At 39.2% G+C, this 24,884-nt stretch overlaps 1 protein-coding gene across 14 annotated transcripts in view; it reads right to left on the bottom strand.

Annotated features, from left to right (window-relative positions):
• nrg2a (neuregulin 2a) overlaps positions 1-24,884 on the bottom strand; it is a 76,736-nt gene that overhangs the window by 23,442 nt on the left and 28,410 nt on the right. For all 14 annotated transcript variants that reach the window (XM_020598827.1, XM_020598826.1, XM_020598831.1 and 11 more), the window contains 2 exons: positions 14,610-14,775; positions 13,408-13,535 (listed from right to left, as the gene is read on the bottom strand). In XM_020598827.1, coding sequence (XP_020454483.1) covers positions 13,408-13,535; positions 14,610-14,752 — 271 coding nt within the window. In that variant the 5' untranslated portion in view covers positions 14,753-14,775. The remainder of the gene's footprint in view (positions 1-13,407; positions 13,536-14,609; positions 14,776-24,884) is intronic.

Consider the following 24,884-nt stretch of genomic DNA (forward strand, 5'->3'; position numbering starts at 1 on the left):
GGTGTGACTAGTGCTGATCTCAGGTGGACTCGTGTGTAGTCATCGAGTGACACTGCAGTGAACACACCACAGCAATTTCTTTTGACAGCTGGTACAATAATGTGTAGTGAATGCTGTACATGTTCATCGTTGCCATGTACAGCAGCTGCTGGGTTACGACTGTGGCATTGGTTTTGTATGTGAAAAAACAGAGAACAGTACGTTGCATGTATCATAAACTGGTTTCAGTGCATATATCAAGCCTCTCAAAAATGACAGTGTAAATATAACAAAGTGTATTAGTAAAAAATCAAGACACATCCAGGATACCGTGTCCTGTCAACTAAAGGATTGTTTTCTCTATATAATGTTTTAGGTGATAATTAAAGAACAGACAAAGGTGGGCAGCAGTTTTAACAAAAAAAAAAGAAGCTTTGTCTTGTTTTCACTCCTCTCGTGATTTTTTTTTTTTGTCATCCTGTACCTTTCCAGAGACAGCAGTACTTTTATCTGCATCTATCCCCAGATGGCAAGATGGTAGTGGTGAGGGTAAAAACGTTTGATAAAAGATAGTCCTTAGCCTGATGCAATCTTGGTGCTTTCTGTTCATTTTGCATTACAGTGAGAATGTATTCACTCACTGAAAACGGATTAGAGTCATGGTAAGAATGACATCAAACTCTATTAATTAAAAATTTTCCATGTAACAGAGAATCCATGTCTTAAATGACTCAACTTCCACCAATTTGTTCTGGTGCATTTCTTTGCCATATGCTGCTGTCTGTCTGCAGTCATGTAGCAAATCCCCAACCTCACAAAGGGGACCAGGGTTCAGGTGTATTCATCAAGGCTGACTCCGCTTTCCTGGCTGGACCGTGGAGACAAATTCCTTTAACCCAGGTTTTTCTGCATTTATGTGGCCAAGGCTTGGTTAAGTTTGATGGTTTTTAAACCTCAGGTTTCAACTTTCTTCAGTCTTGTAGCCCAGGAGCTGAATCTGAGTTGGAGCTGAAGCGAGGTTTCCTCTGGGTTAGTGAGGGCTACAATGTTTAGCCGTCAGCCTCTGCCACTGACTTTGATTAATCCTTCATGGCCAAAGAACTGAAAAGAAAAATTGGGGGTGCAAGCGGGTCCATCTGGAAACCTTCATAAACATGCCTGTCTTTCCACGCTTTCCAAAGGATTCTAGGAAAATCGTAAAAATGAAAAGAGAGGTCCCTGTTGCACAGTTTGTTCCTCTTGAGGTTCACAGCGCATATGTAGCAAACAGAAAAGCGTTCACACCGAGTCCAAGCTCTGGGCAGTGCCTCTCAACCCAGCCCATAACGCCAAATTGTGTAGTGAAATACATGTATAATTGGCTTGTCTACGCATAGTTATACACATGTTTCTCTAATTTATGACAAATGTTGATAATTTACTGCAGCCTGGGTTAATCTTTTCCACTTCTGCACAGCAACCGAACAGAAAGTGATCTCAAAACACAGGCCAGAATCTGATTCTGTGGAGGGAAAACACCAAGGCAGTTATTCAACCGGTGGTGGATCAGTTCCATCTGGACTTTGTTATGGCTTTGTGTTTTCACTCTTAAAAGCAATGTTATCATTATGAAATGTATAAATTACACAGCCTGTTTGGGAATATATCAATGAGCAGAAACAGGGTGTTGATCTTTGACAGTGATACATTTCTGTAGTGAAGTGTGGTAGGTAAAGGCTCATGAAGGCCCCAAAAATAAAATTCTTATAGGCCATGTAAATGTATAATTACGTTACAGATATAAACTACCTTTTTATTCAGATACATTCAAAGCCTAATCAATACATTCTGTCTATAAGCTAGTAGTTGGCCAGTGGTGTGTCGATAGGTGACACCATATGGCAATACCACACAGGGGCTTTAACTTTTTCTTTTATCAGATCATGTAAGTCATCATCACAGTTCATGAAGCAGAAAAAAGTGAACTCTGGCCATAAAAATCAGATGGAAAAGTGATAATGTCTTAAGTACAGACCCTTCAGCAGACACATAAAGAGGGTGGTGTGTGTAATAGTTTTGCCACCCACACATGCTTCTCCACAAGTCAGTTTTATGTACCAGAAAATGCTCTGATTACCCCCTCCCCTCACCTCTTGACTCCTGAAAGGGAATGTCTGACATGCCTCCTGTTACAGCTCGGACGGAGATCTTTTATCTTTATACTAGGGGCCAATTCATATTTCATGCATTTTCGATACACTTGTATGGAATGCATTATGGTCCTCTCTGCTATTCTGCTAAAGCTGTCTAATCTGAATGGAATGAATAAATAAGATGAACAGATAAGGAAATGGTACAAAGGATAAAATTGGGAAGTGTGGTTTTGGTTCAAAATGAAGTTGCTGACAGGTGGATCTGATGTGGTGACAGAGGATGTGCAGGGTTATGATGATGCTTGCATGACATAAAAGAAAAAATACTTAACTTTTCAAATTGTAGGAGCAGCTCTATTGAATAGCAGTATTATATTTCTATAGAAACTGGAGCCAAACAAATGCCACCAATAAAGAAAGATAAATGTCTGGAGTTTGCATGGATACACAGCATGTTTTACAAAGGTAGAATCTGCTCCATGTAACAATTTGTTTTTATATTAATGAAAGATTGATACTTTGTTCTTTGAATTTTGTTCAATACATGTTTGCATTTTCAGATTTAGAGCCACAATATCTTTTGACAGAAGTCCAGATCAAAAGTAGCAGCAAAGACAGAAACAAAGAAGGGACGAAAGACAGAATAGAAACGTGTGAGAAAGGCCAAAAAAAGCAATGGTACAGGAGTAACGCAGGCAAGAAGAGGGTTGAGAAAAGAAGGTTCATCAGCATGATCTTAAGTTAAACAATATTTCAGCTTGCCAAAGCTGATGAAAAACAGGAATGCACCTACTTCCACAATCACAGTATAATCCCACCCAATCAATGGCAATATCCAGGGTCTGTAAGTTATTTAGCAAAAAGCTGCAAATAAGAAAGAGAGATTTCATGTCAAATACCCAAAAAGGAATTACATTACTATTTACTGTAGGTATGACACATGGAAGAACCCTTTATGAAGGTGCGCTAAAAGCTTTTTCAATAGCAAATTATCCACAATTCAAACACCTTTATTATCCAACAGGAATGTTTAGAAATGAACAAAATGGAGCCTGCCAGAAACATTCATCTACCACCCACTCTTCAGCAAGACTGCCACTGCCACAACCAGTGCGTCTTCATTTATACTCTTGTGTTACCATTTTTCATCACATAGCTGATATGCCTGGTCTTGCCTGCCTCAATCGTCTCAGAACTAAAGTGAAATAAAAGAGCAGCCCAGTGTGCGATTGCACAACAGCTGCTCATGCACAGCAAAGAACCAGAGTCCACACACTTAGGAAGGGCAGGGTATGGTGCGGCTGCAGAAACAGGCACTGGTACACGACTGCTGGTGTGCAACAGTATGTGTGCAGTTGGCAACAAAGTGACATATGGTGTTTTCCGCGGCACAGTTCCAGACAGGGATGCTTCCTGCTCTGGTTTTCAGAGGCACCTCAGGCTCATTCCAGAATTTCCCTTTGGGGGATTAATAAAGCACTCTGTGTGTCTATCTATCTATCCATCTATCAGCACGGTGTTCCAGTTGCTGTTGCCTCCTTGTTTTAAGACTGACAACAATTTTCCAACTTGTAGGTATGGCCACTGCAGTCGCAATGAGCAACCAAATGTTAAGAGGAGCAAGAGGACATATTTGCAGAATACTTTGATGTGATACTATCTATTTACTCAATGCAGGAATGTAGTGGTATCTGTGGTGATGAAAATTACCATGCAGTAGATTAGCCAGTGACCTACTGTCCCATGACTAATAGGATTAAGATGAAACCAACGCCTTTAAATCTCTGTACAATTTCGGTGACTAAGAAAGAGAAAAAAAGAAAGTGACCAAAATGAAGTTTAAAAATAACAATTTTAAATCCCTATATTTTTGCTGATGAATAAGGAGGAGACAAAATTACACAAACTGTCAGAAACAAACCACAAATACTGTAGCACTCAGCCACCAAATATTCAAATCACTGAATCAAAAGAGTGCGCTTACTCTTTTTGTTCATGTTGTGCTGTACACAGGGGGCATATACTGTAAACATTTAATAAAACTATCTGAGCAAAAGACAAATTAACTTATTTTTAGGATGCTAGTCTGATTTTAATCTTAACTACTTGCAAAATTGTTGCCAAAATGTGTAAAAAATTACATTAGGCAAACATAATCTAGATACTTTTATCATTTTAAAAAGAAAAAAATATATACATGGTATCTATGTGTTGCTGTCGTGCTTCATCTTCATCTTCAACAGCTGGCCCCGATTTCTGAGTAAGTGCAGATTTTGTAACCTTGTACCAGATACAGAAGACATATAGCACAGCTCCTTATTTGGCTACAGCAGTGGCCAGCTGCTAGGACTAAAGGTTTCCCCACTGCCATTCCCTGAAAGCCAGAAAGCACACAGTCTACTTATATGTGTTGCAGCCTTCCTTTACTCATACACACACACCACCCACACTTGTTGTACTGTACGATCTGAAATTGGGCAGTGGAGCACCAATGTTTTGTTAGGCTGTTGGACCTCTGTCTATCAAAGGATGAGTTCATTGTGAGTTTATCAGTGATTAACGTGAGGTCTAATCCATCCACAGTTCACACCTACACAATCCCAAGGAAATGGCCTCCGCGCAGCTGACAGTAACTCTGTACCCGTACAGAAACACAAGAAGAGAACTTACTTGCCGCAGACATAATGTGATGAAGACAGTTGCAAAATCACCAACAAAAGGAAGCAGCATGATGGAGTAATGGGAGGCTTAGGATGAGAGACAGCTGTGGCAACCACACTATAATACTGCACTGCTGATCTTAAAGCAATGGAATGGTAAGTATATGTTCCCCGGGTGTTCAAAGAAAACTAAGTTTGAAGACACTCAGGATTGCTCACAACAAATTCTGAAAAGTAATAGGAAGAGCAGGGATTTTGTTTGATGTGGCTGAACAATAGTTTACTCACAACCCTACTTTACAGTGTGCCGACTTTGTTCATTAGACTTCTAAGCAGCTACAAATTCTTACAGTCTCAATACAAGCGAGAAATTCTGATACTGTAAAATTTTAGGCAGTATTTTTTCATCTTTGAAAGTATTAACAAACAGTGCTTGATACTTATTTGCCAAAGAATCCTGCACCATCACCCGCAGTTGGGGTCACATCAGGAAGAAGACCACCAGGACAGCTGAGGGGGCCTGACAAGGAATCTTTTATTATGCTATTAAATTAAGTCTCCGATAAGTTTTGTTGCGGGGCCCAGGAAGAGTTAACAAAGCCCCGAGCACAGCAAAAAGCTCATGTCACCTCCTGCTCACATCACTCAGCTTTTCAAGTGTAACAGCTGCTTCCTTCCACACACATAGCAATATCCTCACTCATTCACACTGAAGGCTTAACTGTACCACATAACACGGTGAGATTGCTCGATATCCTAAGACGTAAGATGTGTTTGGATTTTTAACAACTTAGTTGTTTTTGCAAAGATTCAAGGGTGCCCACTTATTCTCATTGTATAGATGGGATTAAAGTGAACTAAGAGAGCACACAGAATCTTTTTAAGTTGATTTGCTTAATTTTGTCTGATTCAGATCAAATCCTGCTACCTTTTCTCATGCATAGCTCTTGTCGGTGAATTACTGACATATCAGAGAGCGCATTTATGTTTTATGTGTCAGCCACCTGACATTGCTCGCTCTTTGCCAGATTTAGCCGAGGCTGTTGGAGTTGAAGAACTCCACAGTAAATCATGCTGCCATTGCAATGCCAGAAATCTGAAAGCTGATCTCTAAGATTTGAAACAGTGTTTACTATTCTGCTTTGTAGTGACTGAAGAGGTTTTGCACAGGTAAAAAGCCTAACCAAATATACATTAATTATTACGTGCATAATTGAAACACAAGCTTGGGCTTAAATGCTTATGAAAACATGTACACTTAGATGTCAAAAGAGCAGCTAAGAGCTGTTTTTAAAATGCAAGTATCTTCGTGACATACAATAGTATTTCCCTTTGATTCATTTACTCCTTTGGATGATATTCAAGGATTTAAGTCATCCTCAGTTCTGTGCTATATGAGCTAATTTCCAACATTATATTCGGCATCCTGATGACTCAGTGATGCTGCACGATATGCATGACCTGTGCTTACAATATTGTGGGTGTTCATCCGCTTGTGACATCAACTGTTCCATTTACTCTGGACCTTTCCACAGTACCGGATGCTGCCAGTTAATACAGAAAGTCCCTAACAATAAACAAAAACAAGACCAAGGGTGGGTGAAGTGATGATTTTATGACTCCTTCAAGAACTAAACATTATTGTGGGTGAACTTCAAAACAAAGTCTAAACTCTGACGCGGTCCAGCTGTCGTGAGGTAAGCTCTGATGTCAAAGAGAATAACGGTCTGTTTAGCTGATATGATTTAAACATGGACTGTGAAAATAATTAGCTGATTTTATTTTAAATTGTTGGTTTTCTGTGGTCAGTGTTGGGGTCATTGCTCAGCTATTATGCATTTAAAATTTTGACCTTTACAGTGAAATTATTTTCAACTTCTGCACTTACTTCTTTGTGCTGTGGGAAGCTGGTGAACCTGTATAAAGAGTTTTTTCAACACTTGTAAAGTAGAGCAACATATATCCTGATTTTGTTTATACATCTACTGTATATAAATCTGCCTGTAGGTAGTTACTTCAGGAATACCATGCAGAACGAGTGAGACTGGAACCTTTTAAGGCAGTTTGTTGATTTACTTCCAAAGGCCAAAATCAGAATCAGTTCCTTGTATCATTGTTAAATTTAAAAGGCACATATTCAGGAGCATTTCAAACTCCCTGCTTATAACATTTTTTCTTGTGCTTTGTGGCTTTAAGATTACAACATTCTATTTGTTAACACAGAGCCAGAACTAGATCCTGATTTCGTGGTCAAACCCACCAACTGACAGGGCCTGAGATTCTGGCCACCTCAGAAGAATGCCCATCCAGACTCCAGTATAATTTTGAATAAGTGGGTATGACTAATAGCACAACAGATTAATCCACAAAACCTAACAAGCTGTTCTCTAGTGGCCTGCAAATATAGAACGCTTGGCAGATGTGAAGGCCTGTTCCTCTCAGACATGGCTCCTGCAGCTTACCCACACCAATCAATAGAATTGACCACTTATAGTTACTCTACATTCAGCCACGGCCACAACTAACATCCTCTAGCGTCATTAGAGATGAGTTTATCTTGTTGCTTGCATAGCAGGGGTGAGTAAGTTTTGTTTTTACTATGCAGGCCAAAGGCAGACATAAAAGGAGCAAAGGAAGTTGTTGTTTATCTTGTTCAAAGTAGTATTAGTGTAATGTTTTACTTACGTAAGACAGATACGCAGACTTACTGGAAGAAAAATGAAAAAACTGGGGGTTTTGTCTGGGGTATGTATGTTTGTATAACCTAAATCATGTTTTTTGCCACATTTAACATTCATTTTAAAAACCCAGAAAATACTGACTTTCCATTTCAAGGCTGAAAAGTTACTAAATCATACCCAACATACAGTAAGTCAAAGTATAACATCTTTTTATTTTTTTTCACTAGTGTTATGCTCATAAAGATAAGGAACCTGACTATTAAAAAAGTTTAAACTTGTCTACAGGCTAAAATGACAAGTGACAATTAGTCCTCTGTTGGGTCTTATTAAATTAAATTTTGCTTTCCGCTAAAACTTTGAAGTTAAATAACCTCTGTAGAAAATGACTGCTTTAAATTATAACAATAAATCAAATTCAACTAGATTTGGGCCCACGATACCTGGAGTGTAATGCATCTGCCTGAACAACTGAGCTTAATTTGAAATAGTAAAATACAGGGCTATGGCCTTTGTAGCTGTGTCCCCTGAAAGCAAATGTGTGCAGCACGATTAGAGTTTTTAGGACCACTCATTGATAAGTTTACTTTTAATTAAAAATGCAGAATTTTCTGAGTGTGTATCGCTTTCAGATATTCTAGTGCCACATCACAATGAATAAGAAACATCCTTTTCTTGTTCAACAGTTTGCATTAATGAATAACTTTTACTTGATAGATAATTTGATAGTTTCTTTTCCTGAATGATGCACAGTGCTTTCTCCATGAGGCACTAAATTAAGCTTTCAGCAGAGTGAGTCACAGTCAGCACATACAGTATGTGATGGAATGAACTGCTTGAAACAAAGATCCAACTATGCTATGTGTTGTAGTTAACAGTGGCCCTATGAATTCTGTCTCAACAAACTGAGCACTGTGGGGCGGGGGGTGTTTGGCTTCAGAATTGGGAGCCACAACATGTAAAGGTATATGCACACGTGTGTGTGTGTGTGTGTGTGTGTGGGTGGGTCTGTTTGCGTGCATGCATGCATGCATGCGCGAAATTGTTGCTGGTGGGCCCCAGCATGACTGCTCAGGTTGGAGCAATCATATGTTCAGCTGTGATTTCCATCAACACATTCCTGGACGCTCACACACTCCCTTAGCGGAGCTGTGCACAGCAGCCCCCAAGGATGTGACCTGCAGCCTGCAGACAGAGGGCTGCCTCACAAGTGCTTATCACAACACAGCAGCCTGTAGGATAATAGGAGGCCTTAATCTGAAGCCACGTGGAGCCATGTAAACTTTGACTAGTGTTGTTCCTTCACACTGGCCTCATAGAAAACAGTTGATGATATACTACACCGCTCTGCAGAAGGCCAGCAGGTCTTACCATGCCAGACTGATTACAGGGTAGAGGTCAGAACACATGGACAGCAAATGGTCCCTGGTCCTCTACACTGGGGGTTGGGCATAAGGCTGAAAACACCACTCTTGAAAAGGCAGCAATTGTTACAGAAACTGTAAAAAGGAAATGCCAAGCCAGCAGGCTACACATGCTGCATACTCTTATGCATTCAAAGCTGGCAAAATGCAAACAGTAAAACTGCAGAAAGTCTTGGGAGCTTGGAAAAGAATATCAAAACTGCTCCACCAATTGAGCTCATGTTTTAAGAAGAAGCTTTATTTAATTGTGACACATAAAACAAAATTGTGCTTGGAGCTGAGGGCCCCAGGCTACTGCGTGTGCCGCCATCATGGGCAACTTGAGGGTTCAGTGTCTTGCCCAAGGACACTTCGACATGTGGACTACAGGGACAGAGATTCAAACCTTCAACCTTCCGGTTGAGAGACGACTGTTCTACCCACCGCACCACTGTCGCCCCTTAAAACTGCAAAGGTGCTAACATGTAGCCAAAAAGAAGGAGAGGGTACTGAATGAATCTTATGGCTGAAACACTGATAATAAGCAGCTTAAATATTCAACTCAGCAGAACATTCAACCATCTGTGCTGAGTAATTACACAATAACTGGCACTTAATCAGCTGATGGTGAGCATTTCAATCATTCAGTATTATTGGCAAAGTGCATGGCTGGCATGAGGCCACAGTGTACTGCGTGCTTTAAAATGCATGAGGGGGGTTCACTTTGAGTTTAGGTTCAGCCCTGAACGTAGTGGTTATTTTTTCCTGCCCAAGGCAATTTGCTCACCATGGTCCACATCTCGGCTCGCAGTCACAAGGGTGTCACATTTGTCTTGCTACACAAATATTGATATGGGCTGGTTGGGTTGAGTAATGACCAGATGTTATGTGTATCAATAATAAGGGTTGATATATTTTTGCTTTTTATGGCAAGTGGCAATGATTCCTCCCTTCAACACTAATATGAGACATTTTGTATTAAATTGAGCTATCGCTTCTCATTTCAGGAATGTCTAGGCAACTCCAGTTTAATCCCACCTCAGGGCTACGTGTCAGGTTTGCCTGGCACTCCTTGTGTAATTGATGCAATGCATATCAGCTCAAAGTTCCTATGTTCAAACTCGTTGATAAAATATTTTGCTGTTTGCTACAGCTGAAATTTCATAGACGTACTACATTTTCACTGTTTAAAAACCCGGCAGCAATCCAGTACAAATGAAAAGGAGAAAGAGGTCATTCTGAAAAATAGCCAGGTGGAAAGATCCTCCTTCCCCTCAAATTAAGGGAAGAAATAAACAAGTGAATTAATAATTCAAAAGTAATATAAATCAAGTGTTACCCTGACCCGCTGACTAATAGAAACACAGGTAAAATCAATGACTGTGTGAGTCGCTGAGCTGGGTTGTGGTGGCTTGAATTCACCATGTGGTGGAGCTGAGTGATGGTTTCCCAAAATGTGCCTTTACTAGAACACACAGGAAGCAGGTACAGTGGTAGAACAAAAACACAAGAGAATGTAGACACTAGATACAGTGCAAAGGTACCTAGGACGAATCTAGCAAACAATAACGGCATTCTAAAACGAGTGTGAAAAGTCTTCTCTGCAACACAGCAACCTCTTGCCTTCCTCCTCTCCACACTTTCTCTATCTCTTTCCTTTGGCTATATCCCCTTCTCGCTCTCTGCCCTAATGTCTTTGTTTGCTTTCTGTCGTGCATTCCCTCATTTTGTATCTTTCCCCCCTTTTTCCATGCTTGCTTCTTCTTTTGTGCTCTCTGTCCATCTACATCTGCACCTCTCCCCTCACTGTCCCTCCCTAGGAAGACACACATACACAGATAATACTGCAGCTACATACTGCTTCGGCAACATACTGCAGCAGGCGAGCGTACCCCACTGCAGCCTTTTAACACAATAGCCATTTCTCTCATGACCTCAAGAAGAAAAAAAGCTCTTAGTTTAAATGAACTGCATGTCCTCTGCATCAAAATCAAACAAATGGCACATCTGGTTCAGACTGATGTTTTTAAATCCAACCTGTTTCACACAGAGAACACCCAAAATTGCAACAAAGATTCTGTGCAAATGCTCCTCATGCCGCAGAGTTCAGACTTTCATCAACATATGATAAAGGCAGCAACATGTGCTATTTCCATTTATTGACGTATGTAGTTTTAGTGAAGTCGTCCTTTTGCCTGTGGACATACCACCCCTGATTCGCCCTGTCTTGCCTTCTTCCCTCAAGCATGACGGAACTAGGCGTGCTATTGTAACACAATGGGATTTTTTTTATTGAACAGCGAACAAACATATTCGCACATACACAAACAAAAACACACAGAGTAAGATATCTAGTGGCTGTGGCACAGAATAGGACACACACTGATGGCATTGTCTGAATATCCAGGAGTGATATAAGCAAATGCCAGTGGCGACAGACGGCCAGACAGTAAACAGAGATGCACATGCACAAAATGTGCAAATATGTATGATATTCAAGGTAATGGCCAAAATTATACACAAATGTGCCTTAACCAGCCCGTATTTTGTATCAGATGTAGAATTCATGTTTTACATATTTTGAACAGTGGTGCTGTGAGTGAAGACACTGTCCACTATATCAGTGCCCAACCCTGTGTTATCCTTTGTAACTATTGTGCATGTCAGGCCACTTGTTCATTGCTTTCTAATATTATATTTTCTTTGATTGTGTTGTATTACTGGCACTTTTGCCTGCTAAGATCATCATACAGAATTTCATGGGCCACAAGTAATGTATTCAGAAGCCTTCATTACACACTCAGGCAGACAGGTGCTAGCCCCAGGGATCCCCCTGGCCTCTACATGGTGAACAGCATGATTTACCCTACTTTATTTCATTTCTAACATGACTGTTACTCGCTGATTACCGTTTATCAAATTAATTTTTCATAAATGTTAGCACTATACGTATGTCTAGGGCTTGGAATCTTGCTTCACTGACCCTTTTAAATACAGCATGCTCATAAAAAGAAATGTATCACAGCACTCGAATAAAGTGTTATAACAAGCACACAGTATAGGCTAAGTCATACGATCCGGCTATAAAAGTCAACTAAAGCTTTTTAGATGGCAGAAAATAAAAAGAGGCCATGCGCAGCCCCATTTAAATACAAGACGGATGACTTCTTGCCTGCACAATTGTTTGCGGGAAATCAAACTTGCATGTTGCAACCACTGAGAATCTTTGCATTTTCAGAAACAGTAGGCTCTTTATCTGAAAAGAGCTGCTACTCTAATAATGCAGCTCAGCCCAAGTCTGCTAACTGTAAACAGAAGCAATAAAAGGTGGCCTTGAAAAATGTAAAGAGAGAAGAAGGAGTGATTATTGTGCCTGAATGTGAATACAAGGACAATGAGTGATGACTAAACTCCAGTCACTCCCTTTTCCTCACCAGCTACACCTCTCACCTCTGTGTGGGATGTCTACAGGAATCATCCTGCCGTCAAGGTCAGCAATGAGAAAGACAGGCTCTCCTCTGCGGTGCAGCATGAGGAACTTTCCTTGGCACTGCATTATTTTTAACTCACTGATTCTCCAAACGCTGTGTTGTACTGTGTCGTGAATACATGAATGTAGTCAGCTCTGACACTGTTCACAAATATGTCATTGTGCATGATAAAAACACTATCTGCATTGACTCTGTTTAGTATCACGTGTCTGTACAGTGTCACATTTTTGGAGACGTTACTCAGCAGTGTTCAAACAGAACAGCCAGGTGAACTCAGTGTGCTAGCAGGAAGTGTAACTTCCTCAAACACAGCAAGCAGTCTCTGACTAATGTATGCCAGACAACCTGCCGTGAAGATTTTTTTGACAGTCCAGCACCAGATAACATCAATCCCTTCCTTGAAAAGAGCCATAAGCAAACCTAAAACAACTGTATAAACTCTCTAAAGGCTTAATAGGTTTTTATACTTGCTCAGTTCACTCAGACAACAAGCTACCCACAGCAGCCACACACTCACCACCCGCACAGTTTGGAACAAACACAAATTCACCACCCCACCATTTGGAAGCAGCTGTTATTAAAACTCTTTCATCTGCTACAGTACTTTGCAAAACTCATACACCACCACAAGTCTAGCTTCAAATTCAATCACATACTCTAAAGACACTTTTTACAACTTTTAGATTCTGTCAAGTTATGTTTTAGACTTTATACTCTATAGTCTGCTGCTTTGGTTGTGTGCTAGTGACAGTCAAAGACAGTGTGCAGTACAGTTTTGTAGCATTTTACACTGCCAGCAGACTGCAGTGAATGAAAAACTAAGAGATCACACAATACACTGCATTTAAATTTCATTCACCTCCAAGTACATTGCACTGTTCCGCTAATTACTGGGCCCAAGCCACATGTGTGGACAGTTGTTGTTCATGCATGTTACCATAGTTACATGCCTGTTTGCAGTGGCTCCTTTGGATCTCTCAATTGGCAAGAGAACAGTCATAAAAACAACAACAATGCCAGTACATCTGTGTCACTTCACTTGTTGCTAAGACATCAGTACTTACTGCTTTGGACGTTGACAACGTTAACAGTGCCAGTGGAGTTGTCCTTTCCCAGTGGGTTCTCCACCACACATGTGTAATTCCCAGAATCCTCCAGTTTTGCACTGTTGATCTGGACTTTGGAGTTTTTCCTGTGGGAGACAACACTTGCACAGCTGAGTCAGGGGAATCAGGGCAGGGAGGAAATAGCATGGAAACACAACAAGTGGAAACACTGGAGACAGAGAGACAGCCAACTGGGCAAGCAGCAGCATGGCAAGAACTCTCAGCTTTAATTTAATAAGAGTACAAATCATATACTTTGGGGCCAAATAATTATCTCCATTATCTACTTTAATATAAAAGGGGTTGTTATTTTTACTAATATACAGTACTGTACTGTCTAATTTTTGTGAGCCTATCTAACCTTTGCTCAATAGTGACCACTGTGTGCACAAGGGGTAATTACATGATAACCATAATAAAAGGTTCCTTTTCTTCATTTTTTATCTCTACAGCCCCAAAAAACATTTCTCCCAATAGACCACTACCATAACAAAGAGGCCAAACTGTGAACAAGGTCAGTTATAACTTGTGTTATGAAGTGTTTAAAAAAAAAGCTGTGTGCGATGCCATCTCAATGTCAAGGTTATAGACAGAGTAACTGAGCAGGCAGGGCCAAGGGCACGTGCACTGGTCTAAACAAAGTACAAGTGAACCAGGAAAAGTGAAAACATTTTTTACTGAGCAATTTTTATTCAAATGAATGAGCACAAATTCAGAAGATGTCAGCAAAATTACACAATAAGGTCTGTTATAAACACAACAATGTCTCGCTAAAGATAGCAAACATTACCAACACTTGTACTACATCAAGCAGCACTTGACAAGTGGTAACTTGCAAATGCACTGAAACAATGTAGATGTGTTTTAATTACTCTAAAATGTACGTTTTATACTGTGTGTATGATAATAATAATAATAATAATAAACTGTCTTGATTCAGTATAAACTTTACACAACATTTGAATGAAGGAATAAGTATTTATAATCCCAAATATTAAATAGATCATTTCATTCCATTTTGATATTTATTTTAAAAGGATTTTTAAACCACTTTAGCATAGCCTGCTCATAAAAGCAACCATGCTTTAATTTTGAAGCAATCTCTTTTCATCTTCCACTGTTGGTGTTGGGTTTACAGGACACAGGCGACTTATACTCACTGGGTTTTCCTTATTTTGATTTCTCTGCTTCTCTTCAGTTCGTTGCCATCTTTGAACCATCTGTAGCTAGGAGGAGGGTTCCCTGTGGCCTCACACTTTACTATGAGCTTTTGTCTCTCATTCACTGTTATTGGGTTCTTCATTGGTTTTAACTTTGGAGCCGCAGCTAAAAAAAAGAGAGAAAGAGAAAAAACACCCAATATTATTAATCACCACAGACAGAAACTTGGTTATATTTTGATTTCCACTGTTAATTTACACTTGTGTGCTGGTGTTTTAGAAGAAACAGTGATACAAAAAACAGTGAGGCAGCAGTAAAGCCATTCATGAGCAGCAGCTCTCTCATGTGAGCACCACATGTTGTCACTAGAAACATTATCAAGCTTGCTTCAGACTATTAAACAGTATTGTTTGCTAAAAAAACAAAACAAAAAAAAAAACACGTGAAGCAATATTTGGTACACATCTATCAGCTGATGAAGAAAATCTACAACCACAAACCCATGTGCAATTAGAGGCAACTGGTAAACAAGAAAGCCAATAGCTTTACAACACCAAATAACTAGTGTGTTGTCACAGTTTTCTGATAACATTATCAAAAAGAAAATGTTTTTGCAGTACTTTGCAAAATCTGTTGATTTCTGTCACATTCTGAAGATTCAGCCACATTCAGTCAAGTATGTTCATGTTTTAAAATGTAGTGGTCATTATATGTGATGTTCGAACCATCGTCTTGGAATATTTCGTAATTTCTTGCAACATTATTTCCCCCTTCAGAATAAAAAACTAATTGAAATATGAAAAATGATCTGTCTCAAAACACACACACAACACGAACTTGCACAAACACTTGCCAGCTGACAGCTGCACACATGTTTAGGAGAAGACTCATTCAAGGCGGAGCAAGAGAGAAGGGGTGAACAAGGGTCAGCCGAGGGGCTGGCCAAGATGCCCCCCTCTCTTTGTCTTACTTACACACAAGCGCACACACCCTCTCCATGTGTGACATGTACAATTTCATGCATATACTAAAGCAAATAGTCCATCATATTTACTGTGAATCTCTAAAGGATAACAGCAGAATCAAGACAAACAAGCAAAATTAAATTCATATAGATAATGAGTTCAATTACACACTGAAACAGAGGTGCACCAAAATTATCCTGTTGTCCTATTTTTTGAGAGAACGCCCTACTTCACTGACCTGGTAAAGGCGACATGTCTGGTCAGAAAGAAAAACTTTAATGATGCTGCATTTTTATTTTTATCTGAATTTAAGTTGTGATGGATGGGGTACAGTTAAATTTTACCTCTGCCAGTGACACATATGATGTGTACAATTTGAAAGCATTTTAAAAACATAAGTTAGCTTTTGTGAGATAGTTACTATCATCCATTGCTGTGGTGTTTTGAAGAGACTGTCCCATGTGAATTCTGCAGAGGTCACTGTTGTTTATTACTGATGTTTAGCTCACTGTATCAGCCACATACACAAGTATTCACACACAGACAGCATCCCTTTCTTAAGCTTTATAAGTCTGGCAGATGTCTATGGCAACAAGTACCTATGCCCTGTGTCTGACAGCATATCCTTGAGTCTACACCCTGACATTGAAGCTCTGCTCTGCCACCTCTGGTCAAGTGGCACTAATACTAATGACAGGTGCCAGGAGTCACAGCTCTCACTTCCAGCCATAGAGCTCTTTAGTACCAGGCACTGACCAACTTTTCAGTTTTTTTTTAAGACAACTGCACAACTTAGATCAAGTCAACTATCATCCACCTTTGTACACACATTTTTCTCTCACTTTACAGTCTCAGAAGATGTAGCCTAGATGTTGTGTAGATTATTTTAGAGATGTCTTCATGCTTAATTTGTATGGTAATCTTAGAGGGATACTTACTAAGGTTTTGTGGCTCTTTTTCTGGTGCTACACAGTGAAATTGTGTGTTCATATTTACTAAGGAGTTGCAGCGGGGTTTTGCAGTAGTTTGGTTTTCTGTGTACATTAGTCATGAAATGTGATATGATCTTCACCAAAGTCACAAATATCAACAACCAATATTTCTAAGCTGATAAAACACAGAGTCATGATCTTCAATGTCTTTATTTAACACACCCTTTAAACATACAGAGTGATAGTAGAAAAAGTAATGGCAACAGTGTTTTAATAACTGCCTGAACCACCTTTGGCAGCAATAACCTCAAGCAAGCGCCTCTTGTAGCTGTGGATTAGACCCACACAAGGTTCAGGAGGAATTCTGGACCATTCTTCCTCATAAAACTGCTTCAGCTCAGCCATATTCACAGGATGTCTGGTGTGAACGACTCTCTTGAGGTCATTCCACAGCATTTCTACTAGGTTCCAGTCTGTGCTCTGACTGGGCCACTCCAAAAGGGGGATTTTGTGTTTCTGAAGCTTCTTCTGAGCTTCAGCTTGCAGACAGCCACTCTGACATTATCCTGTGGGACACCTTGATAAACGTGGGAATTCATTTCCCCCTCCAAAATGGCAAGCAGTCCAGGGGCAGCAAAGCAGCCCCAAATCATAACGCTCCCTCCAACATACCTCACTGCTGACATGTTTTCATGCTGGTATGCAGTTCTCTTTTTATGCCATACATAGTGCCGTGTGTTCTTCCCAAACAATTCTACCTTTGTTTTATCTGGCCACAGTAGTGCTGTGGAGTGTCAAGGTGGTCTCTGGCAAACTTCAGGTGCGCTGCAATATTGTTTTTGGAGCGCAGTGGCTTCCTCTGTGGCGTCCTGCCACGAATACCATGCCTGTTCAATATTATGGATATAGGGTGACTCATGAACAAAGATGTTAACCAACTCAATTAATCCTTCAAGTCTTTAGCTGTTAATCTAGGGTTCTCTTTTACTTCATGGAGCATTCTGTGTTGTGCCTTTGGAGTGACCTTGGCTAGGTGCCTACTTCTGTAGAGAGTAGCCAAAGTACCAAATAGTCTCCATTTATAGACAAAAATCCTAGGTCTGACATCTCTTTTTTTGTGAGGCATGATTCATATCTGACGAGGCTGCTTGTGAATAGCACACTGATGCTGAGTGTTTTTATAAGTCAAGGTAGTTCTAAACCACACCTCTATTCTTGTTTCATTGATTGGACTCCAAGTTTGCTAACACCTCCAGTTGACATTTAATTGACACGCAAGCTGACATTTAGTGGCATCAGAAGCCTTGTGTTTTCATTACTTTTTCCACCATCACCTTTCATAAAGGTATGAAAGATGTTTGTGTTTTATTAGCTTAAAATAGTGTTTGTTGATATTTGTGATTTTGGTGAAGATCAGATCACATTTCATTACCAATTTATATTAAAAAAAAAACAGGACCTTGCAAACAATAACATTACTTTTTCTTGCAACTGTACCAAGAGAGTTATGTGTTTGACGTGTACTTAGTGATAATTTCTACTGGAATCACAGATAAAGTGCCAAATTTAAAATAGCTTGCAAACAACACAAATCAATGGTTAGACAACTATTTCTAGATCAAAAGCAGTATTCCAGCATTCTGTTACTAAAATTACTCTATAGCTGCTGCTCTACAGCGCACTTTTATCTGTGAGCAACTTCCTGCTGGAAAATGTGAGTGATGATATTCAAGGCATAAAAACAGAGATTCAAACACAAGACAGATGTGCCTTTGTACCATGGTGCTTTGTAACCTTAATGAGCATATTCTCAAGATTGATCTTTGTGCTGCTATTGCTTGAGGAGTTGCTTTGGACGTTTTTACTGATATTTTACTAAGATTTTACTGTCCCAAAAGGGATTGGGACAGTAAAGCCTTAATGTATGCAGCAAGACATAAATGTGGTTTTGCTCAAAGTCATTACATTGTTTACACAGAACATGTTGTGTAATAATCAACTCAGCTTGTGGTGTGTCTTTATCAATAGCCTTCAGAAAGATCATAGACTGAATATGAGACTCCCGATGTTCCAGATGTTCTTTGTTAAACATGTTCTGCGACCTAATAAATGTATTGTACTATATGGGACTTGATGTTACAGATCAGACTGCATAATGCCCTGTGGTCAACAGATCCCCCTAATTTTCATATTACACTAACTATAGGGAAATTATCAACATATTTTTTCAGTTGTACTATGTATTGACACCAAGATGTGTAATGGCACATTAATGAATACTAGAGCACATGTGTGTCCCATGTGTGCTGTGTTTGATAAGCAGATTTATCCCACATGTTCACAAATGGTTCTTTAATTACAAATGTACAGTAATTTGGCAAGAAAACCTGCATTTGAATCTATCTGGAAAAATTGATTGTCTACTGCTGCTGCTCTAATGACTTACAAAACTTGCAGAACAGAACTTACAAAACTCTGCATGAGTCCATGGTCCCAAAACTCCATGAGTGAACTACTGTACTGTACATGATTTCCATACACACTCAGCTCAGCCCAGCACACAGCCTGAGGAAAGCCTTGTCAGTCACAGTAAAGAGAAATCCAGCAGGACACGGGTCTGCCCCTGCAAAGTAAATTGAACAAGCTTTGTCCTTGCCTGGAAACCTTACAGAAACACAGGACTGTACTTGATGCACAGGACTTAAGAACATAATCCAGTCAACTGCAATTGAATAAATCATGTTACATTTACTATTTGCAATTAACATTTTCCAACATGGAAATAAAGAGTCATTATCACTGGAAATAAAATAATTTCTTGGAGACAAATGGTTATCTCATTTTCCATTACACTAGTGGAAAAAGTGTCAGGCAGCAATGATAAACCCTCTCCTCAACAACAGCCCGATTCTCTCTTTTTGAAGCAAAGTGGCAGCTGCAGACATGGACTATAAAATCCAAATTTGAGAATAGAAGCCTATCCGGTGTGTCAACAGCTCATGCTTTGAGTAGCAGTTGGGAACCTCAGCCCAGAAAATGGCTCAAAAACAAAGTCACTTGATGAATTAAAAATGCATTTCTCATATTATGGAGTTAACATTTCTGGTTTACTTCCAGGAGCTTAGAAAAGGAATCTGAGGCATGCCTTTGTTTTTTCCCTTCTAGACAAAGTTTTCCTGATTACTCTGGTGTTATGTCACTTGACTGCATGTTATCAAAAGACAAATTACATGGTGAGACAGCTAGAGAAATGGGTTTTTGCATGTGGGAATGGTCTTCAGACACTGCACACTAGTCACTGTAACACAACATCTGTTTGAAGACATCATTTCAACAGCTTGGCAGAACAACCAATACACTTTCACCAAATAATTATCTGGACCATTGTTTATATAACACTCAAAACACTATCTTGCTCTCACAAAATTCTATAGACATGCCAGTGTACCTTCATAAGATATGTTTTATCTTTATTTGTGACATTACTGTAAAAAGTATGAGGAAATCCAACACTGCCGAACTATAAGCATCTCTAAATTCTGATTTGGCAAGTGTTTAGTGTTGTAGCAATTTTTCATTGAAACAAATGAAATAAGATTTTATGTATTACTATGTATTTATTTTATTACTATTAGTTTTTAATAGTTTTACTAACAATCCATCACTGGCATTCATGGGTTTCTGCACACATCAAGACTTCATTGCAGGCAGAAAAGCAGAGTAAACGTAAAAATGTAAGGACTCAATAGTTGCCTTTACATGGACCCTAGTATTCTACTAATAATCAGAATATTAGCATAATCAAAATAAAAATGCATCAGTGAAGAAAGACTGGCCCAAAATGGTCCAATCAGAGAGAATGTTTGATCAGAATAGGAGGTTGAAAACTTTTGATAATCTGTTCATTAGGAAAAATATTAGCCATATAAACACTTGATCTGATCGTTTCTCTCTTGATGGAATAAATATACTCTTTGTGCACATGGTTTCCCCTGGTGGGGGGTAACATTAAGTGATGTGACAAGTTTCTGGAAGGGACAGAAACACAGCCACAACAAAACAAATACTGTCCACGTAAACACAGTTACTGCTTTTTCCAGATATAAACTGAAAAATGTTAGCTAGCTGTTGTTTTGATTATTTATTGTTTATTTACACAAGGAAATCAGCAGAAAAGCCAAATCAATCATATTCATTTACAGGCAGCAGAACTGACCTCCAATTCCAGTTTGGTGCCCTGAACATACTGGAAACAAAATTTCACCAACTGGATGAATTTACCATGATTCGTTTAGACAGAAAAGGTGTTCCTCAGCGAGTCATTGAAAAACTGTCTAGTTTTGTGTGGCAAGTAAAGCAGTCTTTCAGTTTTAACTGCAAACATTTTGCTGTGGTTCAAAATTCTCGTACGTTTGTACAAATATCTGCAGTGCTGTACTATTGCATAAAGTATACTGCAATAGGGCATTCTTCCAACTAACAGAGGTTTGACTAATGTCTTTATTTTTGGCCACAAAGTTTCCGACTGACCAAATTTCAAAGTGGATTACTGACAGCAGTAATCATGTAATTTGTGTACATGTGTCATCACTGTTGCTCACACTCAGCTGTATAATGACTAAGTCTTAATGTGCAAAAACCACTGTCTGAAACCGAGTGGAGTCATCTCTTCAAATCAAATGTGTCAAAGATTTCAGTGCAAACTGTCATACTGATATAAGATTAAAATGTGTGTGTATGGAAAACTTTTGTTCAACCTGAGAATTATTATGAAGAGCTGCATCACTCTTCTTTAACTTCCCCTCTAGTACTATGCAAATCTGAAAAAGCAGCACATCATATTAAATTCATGGCCTGCTCTTTCCTGGTCTTATTGCTAAGTAAATGACAACTGTGTTGAAGACATTTTTAGAATAATTTTGTGCACTGTAGTTACTGTCACGTTGAATGTCTCAACTGTGCTATAAACAGCTGTAATTGTTGTATGAGAGTAGAATTTCCTTAATATTTGTATCTCAGTGGCAGTCACGTAATGAACAAAGCAAAATTCACAACAACTAGGTTGACAACTAGAAATGTGTTCCACTATGCAGACTAACAGCCCAAACAAATGACTAGCTCTAACAACAAACGGTTATTAATACTACTGATTACACTGAGAATCGCCACCCTACTACATAGCTCTATGAAGCCTTTGGCTCCTCTCAGCTCTTCATTTTAGTTTGCTCTTCGTCATGGTTGGGTCCTTCTGGGTCTCACCAACTTTGTCAGGTACAGTAACACTGTGAGCAGACATACAAACTCACACATGCTGAATGTTCACTTCCTGCCCATGTCTGAAATGACAGGGAGGCAATGTTAAATACAGGCTGGTGCAGGAAGCTGATCAATCAGCAAGCCAAAGGAAATGGAATAGGAGTATCGGTAAATCAAACCAAAGCAAACCTTATTATAAACTGTAAAACACTTGTAGAAAGGATTCAGATGTGATGCCCATGTTATGTTCCTGCTAGATGTTTTATACCTTTTCAGGCAGACACAGTGAAACCTACATCTGACCTCCATCTGACCTGGCCTACTGACACTGATCAACAAACATTTACATTAGGAGTGGGAATTTTGCTTAATTCTGAAGTTATTAATATACTAGCTAATTAATTTACAAAGAAAGCAACCTAAACAGAGATGGAGAGAAAGAAGAAAGAGTTTGGTATTCATGCACAAGTAGCTACCATACATGTTATATTTGATGTATTTTTGCTGAAAATAGTTGTACTGATAATGTACAGTAATGAAATAAAGTGCCCTCACACAACACCGTCTCCTGGAAACCACATTTAACTAATATGAACAACAAATATGTTTTTAGGAAACCTAATGCTGTCCTGATTATGTTTTCTATTAATATAATCAGGACATGTTGTAGATTAACATATCTGGCAAGTCACAAAATGCTGATACGAACATATTAATAAAATGTTCTCATACAACGTATTTGTTTTCTGCCAAATACACATCTCCTGCAGCACAATATCTGTTTGTAGTTACTATGGCATTGTTAAGCTTTTAATGATTATGCTTAGGTACTCACAGCACTTGATTAAGTTAAACAAGTCAGGATGTGAACCCTGATGCCACAGTTGTGCACTTTGTATGTGCAACATCCACCCCTACCGCCACCTACCAACTTTGGTGAAGTCCATAAATGCTGAGTTTTTTACATTTAAAAAAACATCCCTCAACAAAACCAAGCCAGCGATAACAACTGTCATCACAACATAACTGGGAAAACGATTTAGTAAAACAAACACTAGTCCCAGTTGACACAATTGACTAGCAATGTTCCATAGAAGCACTTTGGTAAACCAGCAATTTCAAAGGTTTCCTGTACACATTGTTTTTAAATTAAAAGTTTGTCATTTGTCATTTTCTTTAAGAACCACCCTTCAAAAGACTTCTGATTACTTACCAATCAAGTCTGATTAGTTACAGGTTTAGAAAATAGGGTCTTTCTATACATTCATTACTAAATATTGTGTAGGTCAGGTGAATAAAAAGTGACGTGGTATTAGCCGGCTTTCTGATTGGTTTCTTATGTGCAGTTGTTGTTTGTACCAGCACACCAAAAAGAAATTTTGTAAGAGCAATTATATGAAGCAAGATCACACATGAATTGGAAGCTGAGGTTGTCTGACGCTCCAGCACCACCTCCCCCCCCAACTATTCGTCTCTATAAACATTTTGTTGCTGGATAATATAAGTGGGCCTATTTCATTTCTAAAGGTGTGGTAGGTGTTAGGTCGTGGTATAAAAGCTGGCACGAAATGGAGGAGGCAACTCTTCACTTCCGTAGCTCATTATTACCACCCTCACTACACACGCAAACCCAGTCACACAGAAAGGAGCTTGTTGTGTTTTGTCATGACTGAGGACAAAATGGCTGGTAAGGTCCATGAATTATATCAACATCAGCGAAAGCATATTTATGTAGGTCAGGGAGACTGTGCTGTACATTTCTAACAACTTGAAAAAACCGTGACATGTTGCATTATATTGATGACAGATTTGCTAAAACACCTGTGGTGTTTTGCTCTGCTTGCCAAACTCATAAGAAAGATAAAGTTGCAAATTTTTTCCCTCCCTCAAGTGTCTTTTCTTTCCAATAAGGACCAATATTTTGGCAAAAATGTCTTTGTAAGGGTTTGCAGAAGGCCTCTCTTTCTAATCCAGAGACTTAGAAAAGCCTTGCAAGATTTTTATAGAGTGTCAAGTTTCACCCACAGTACGCATAGCTTTGAAATAAGAGACATGAAAGGAAATCGTCATGTAACATTGCAGCAGCTGTATAACTTAAATCAACACTGAAACACTTTATGGTCCAAGACATCATAGCCAGTGAAAGGGCAATTATAGCTGAGAAGTACATGCTGTGAGGTAACCTCCCTAAATAAACGTGCAAAACACAGTTTTGCACTAAGACTCGAACAGCTGGCATTGCACACACACTATGCCTGGGCATCACTGGGTAAACACTTGGCTATGAGGGCACCCCAAGACCGTAGTAAATATCTCTCTTAGATTGTAAGAGAGTATAACGCCTGTCATCATCATTCAGTGCCGGACCCTGAGAATTGGTAAAAACAAAGATGGAGTAAAGCAGCAACAGCGACCGGGGTCAATGGAGAGGCGAGAACATTTTACATTTGTTGGACAATTATGGAGAAGGTTCTGTTCAAGCCATACTGGAAGAAACTTTGTAACTGAATGGTTTTGGAAGAAACTGTGTGATTTGACTGATGCACAAATTATTCTTGTATGCAGCTCACATTTCAGTTAGATCTGTGATTGCGTGGCAGTGTTCATGCCAGAGCTAGATACACATTATGTACAAATGTGAACGTTAACCATCCACACAAAAAGATCAGATCTGACAAAAAACAAGAAAAAAAAAAATCACAATTGAGCATTAAGGCCTGTGATGTGAACATAGCTCCAGATCTCACATAGCTAAGCGCCTGGTTGTACAAACTTATTTTAAGATTTATAAATGATTACTTTTTTACATGAAATATTTATGAACTGCATCCTGCTCAAAGTGGCATCACGCATGGATAATTAGAAGTTGCCAATAGTTATTAAAGAGCCAGATCAGATGTAAAGTGATGAGCAGAGTGGCTTGGTTCCTGTTTCTCTAACATGTACGACCCATTTTGGAACCTTAAGCCCAAAAACCACATGCTGTGACATGTGAAGCATTAACTATGAGCATTGTCTTCCTTTTGACCTATTTGACCTATATGAAAACTTAGTTTTCTAATGTGTAAGCACATAGTTTCACAGTGGTTACCCATTTACCCAGTCCTGTGATAAGTAAATA

Source organism: Monopterus albus, unplaced genomic scaffold (assembly GCF_001952655.1).
Source record: "Monopterus albus unplaced genomic scaffold, M_albus_1.0 scaffold39.1, whole genome shotgun sequence".
Classification (NCBI taxonomy): domain Eukaryota; kingdom Metazoa; phylum Chordata; class Actinopteri; order Synbranchiformes; family Synbranchidae; genus Monopterus; species Monopterus albus.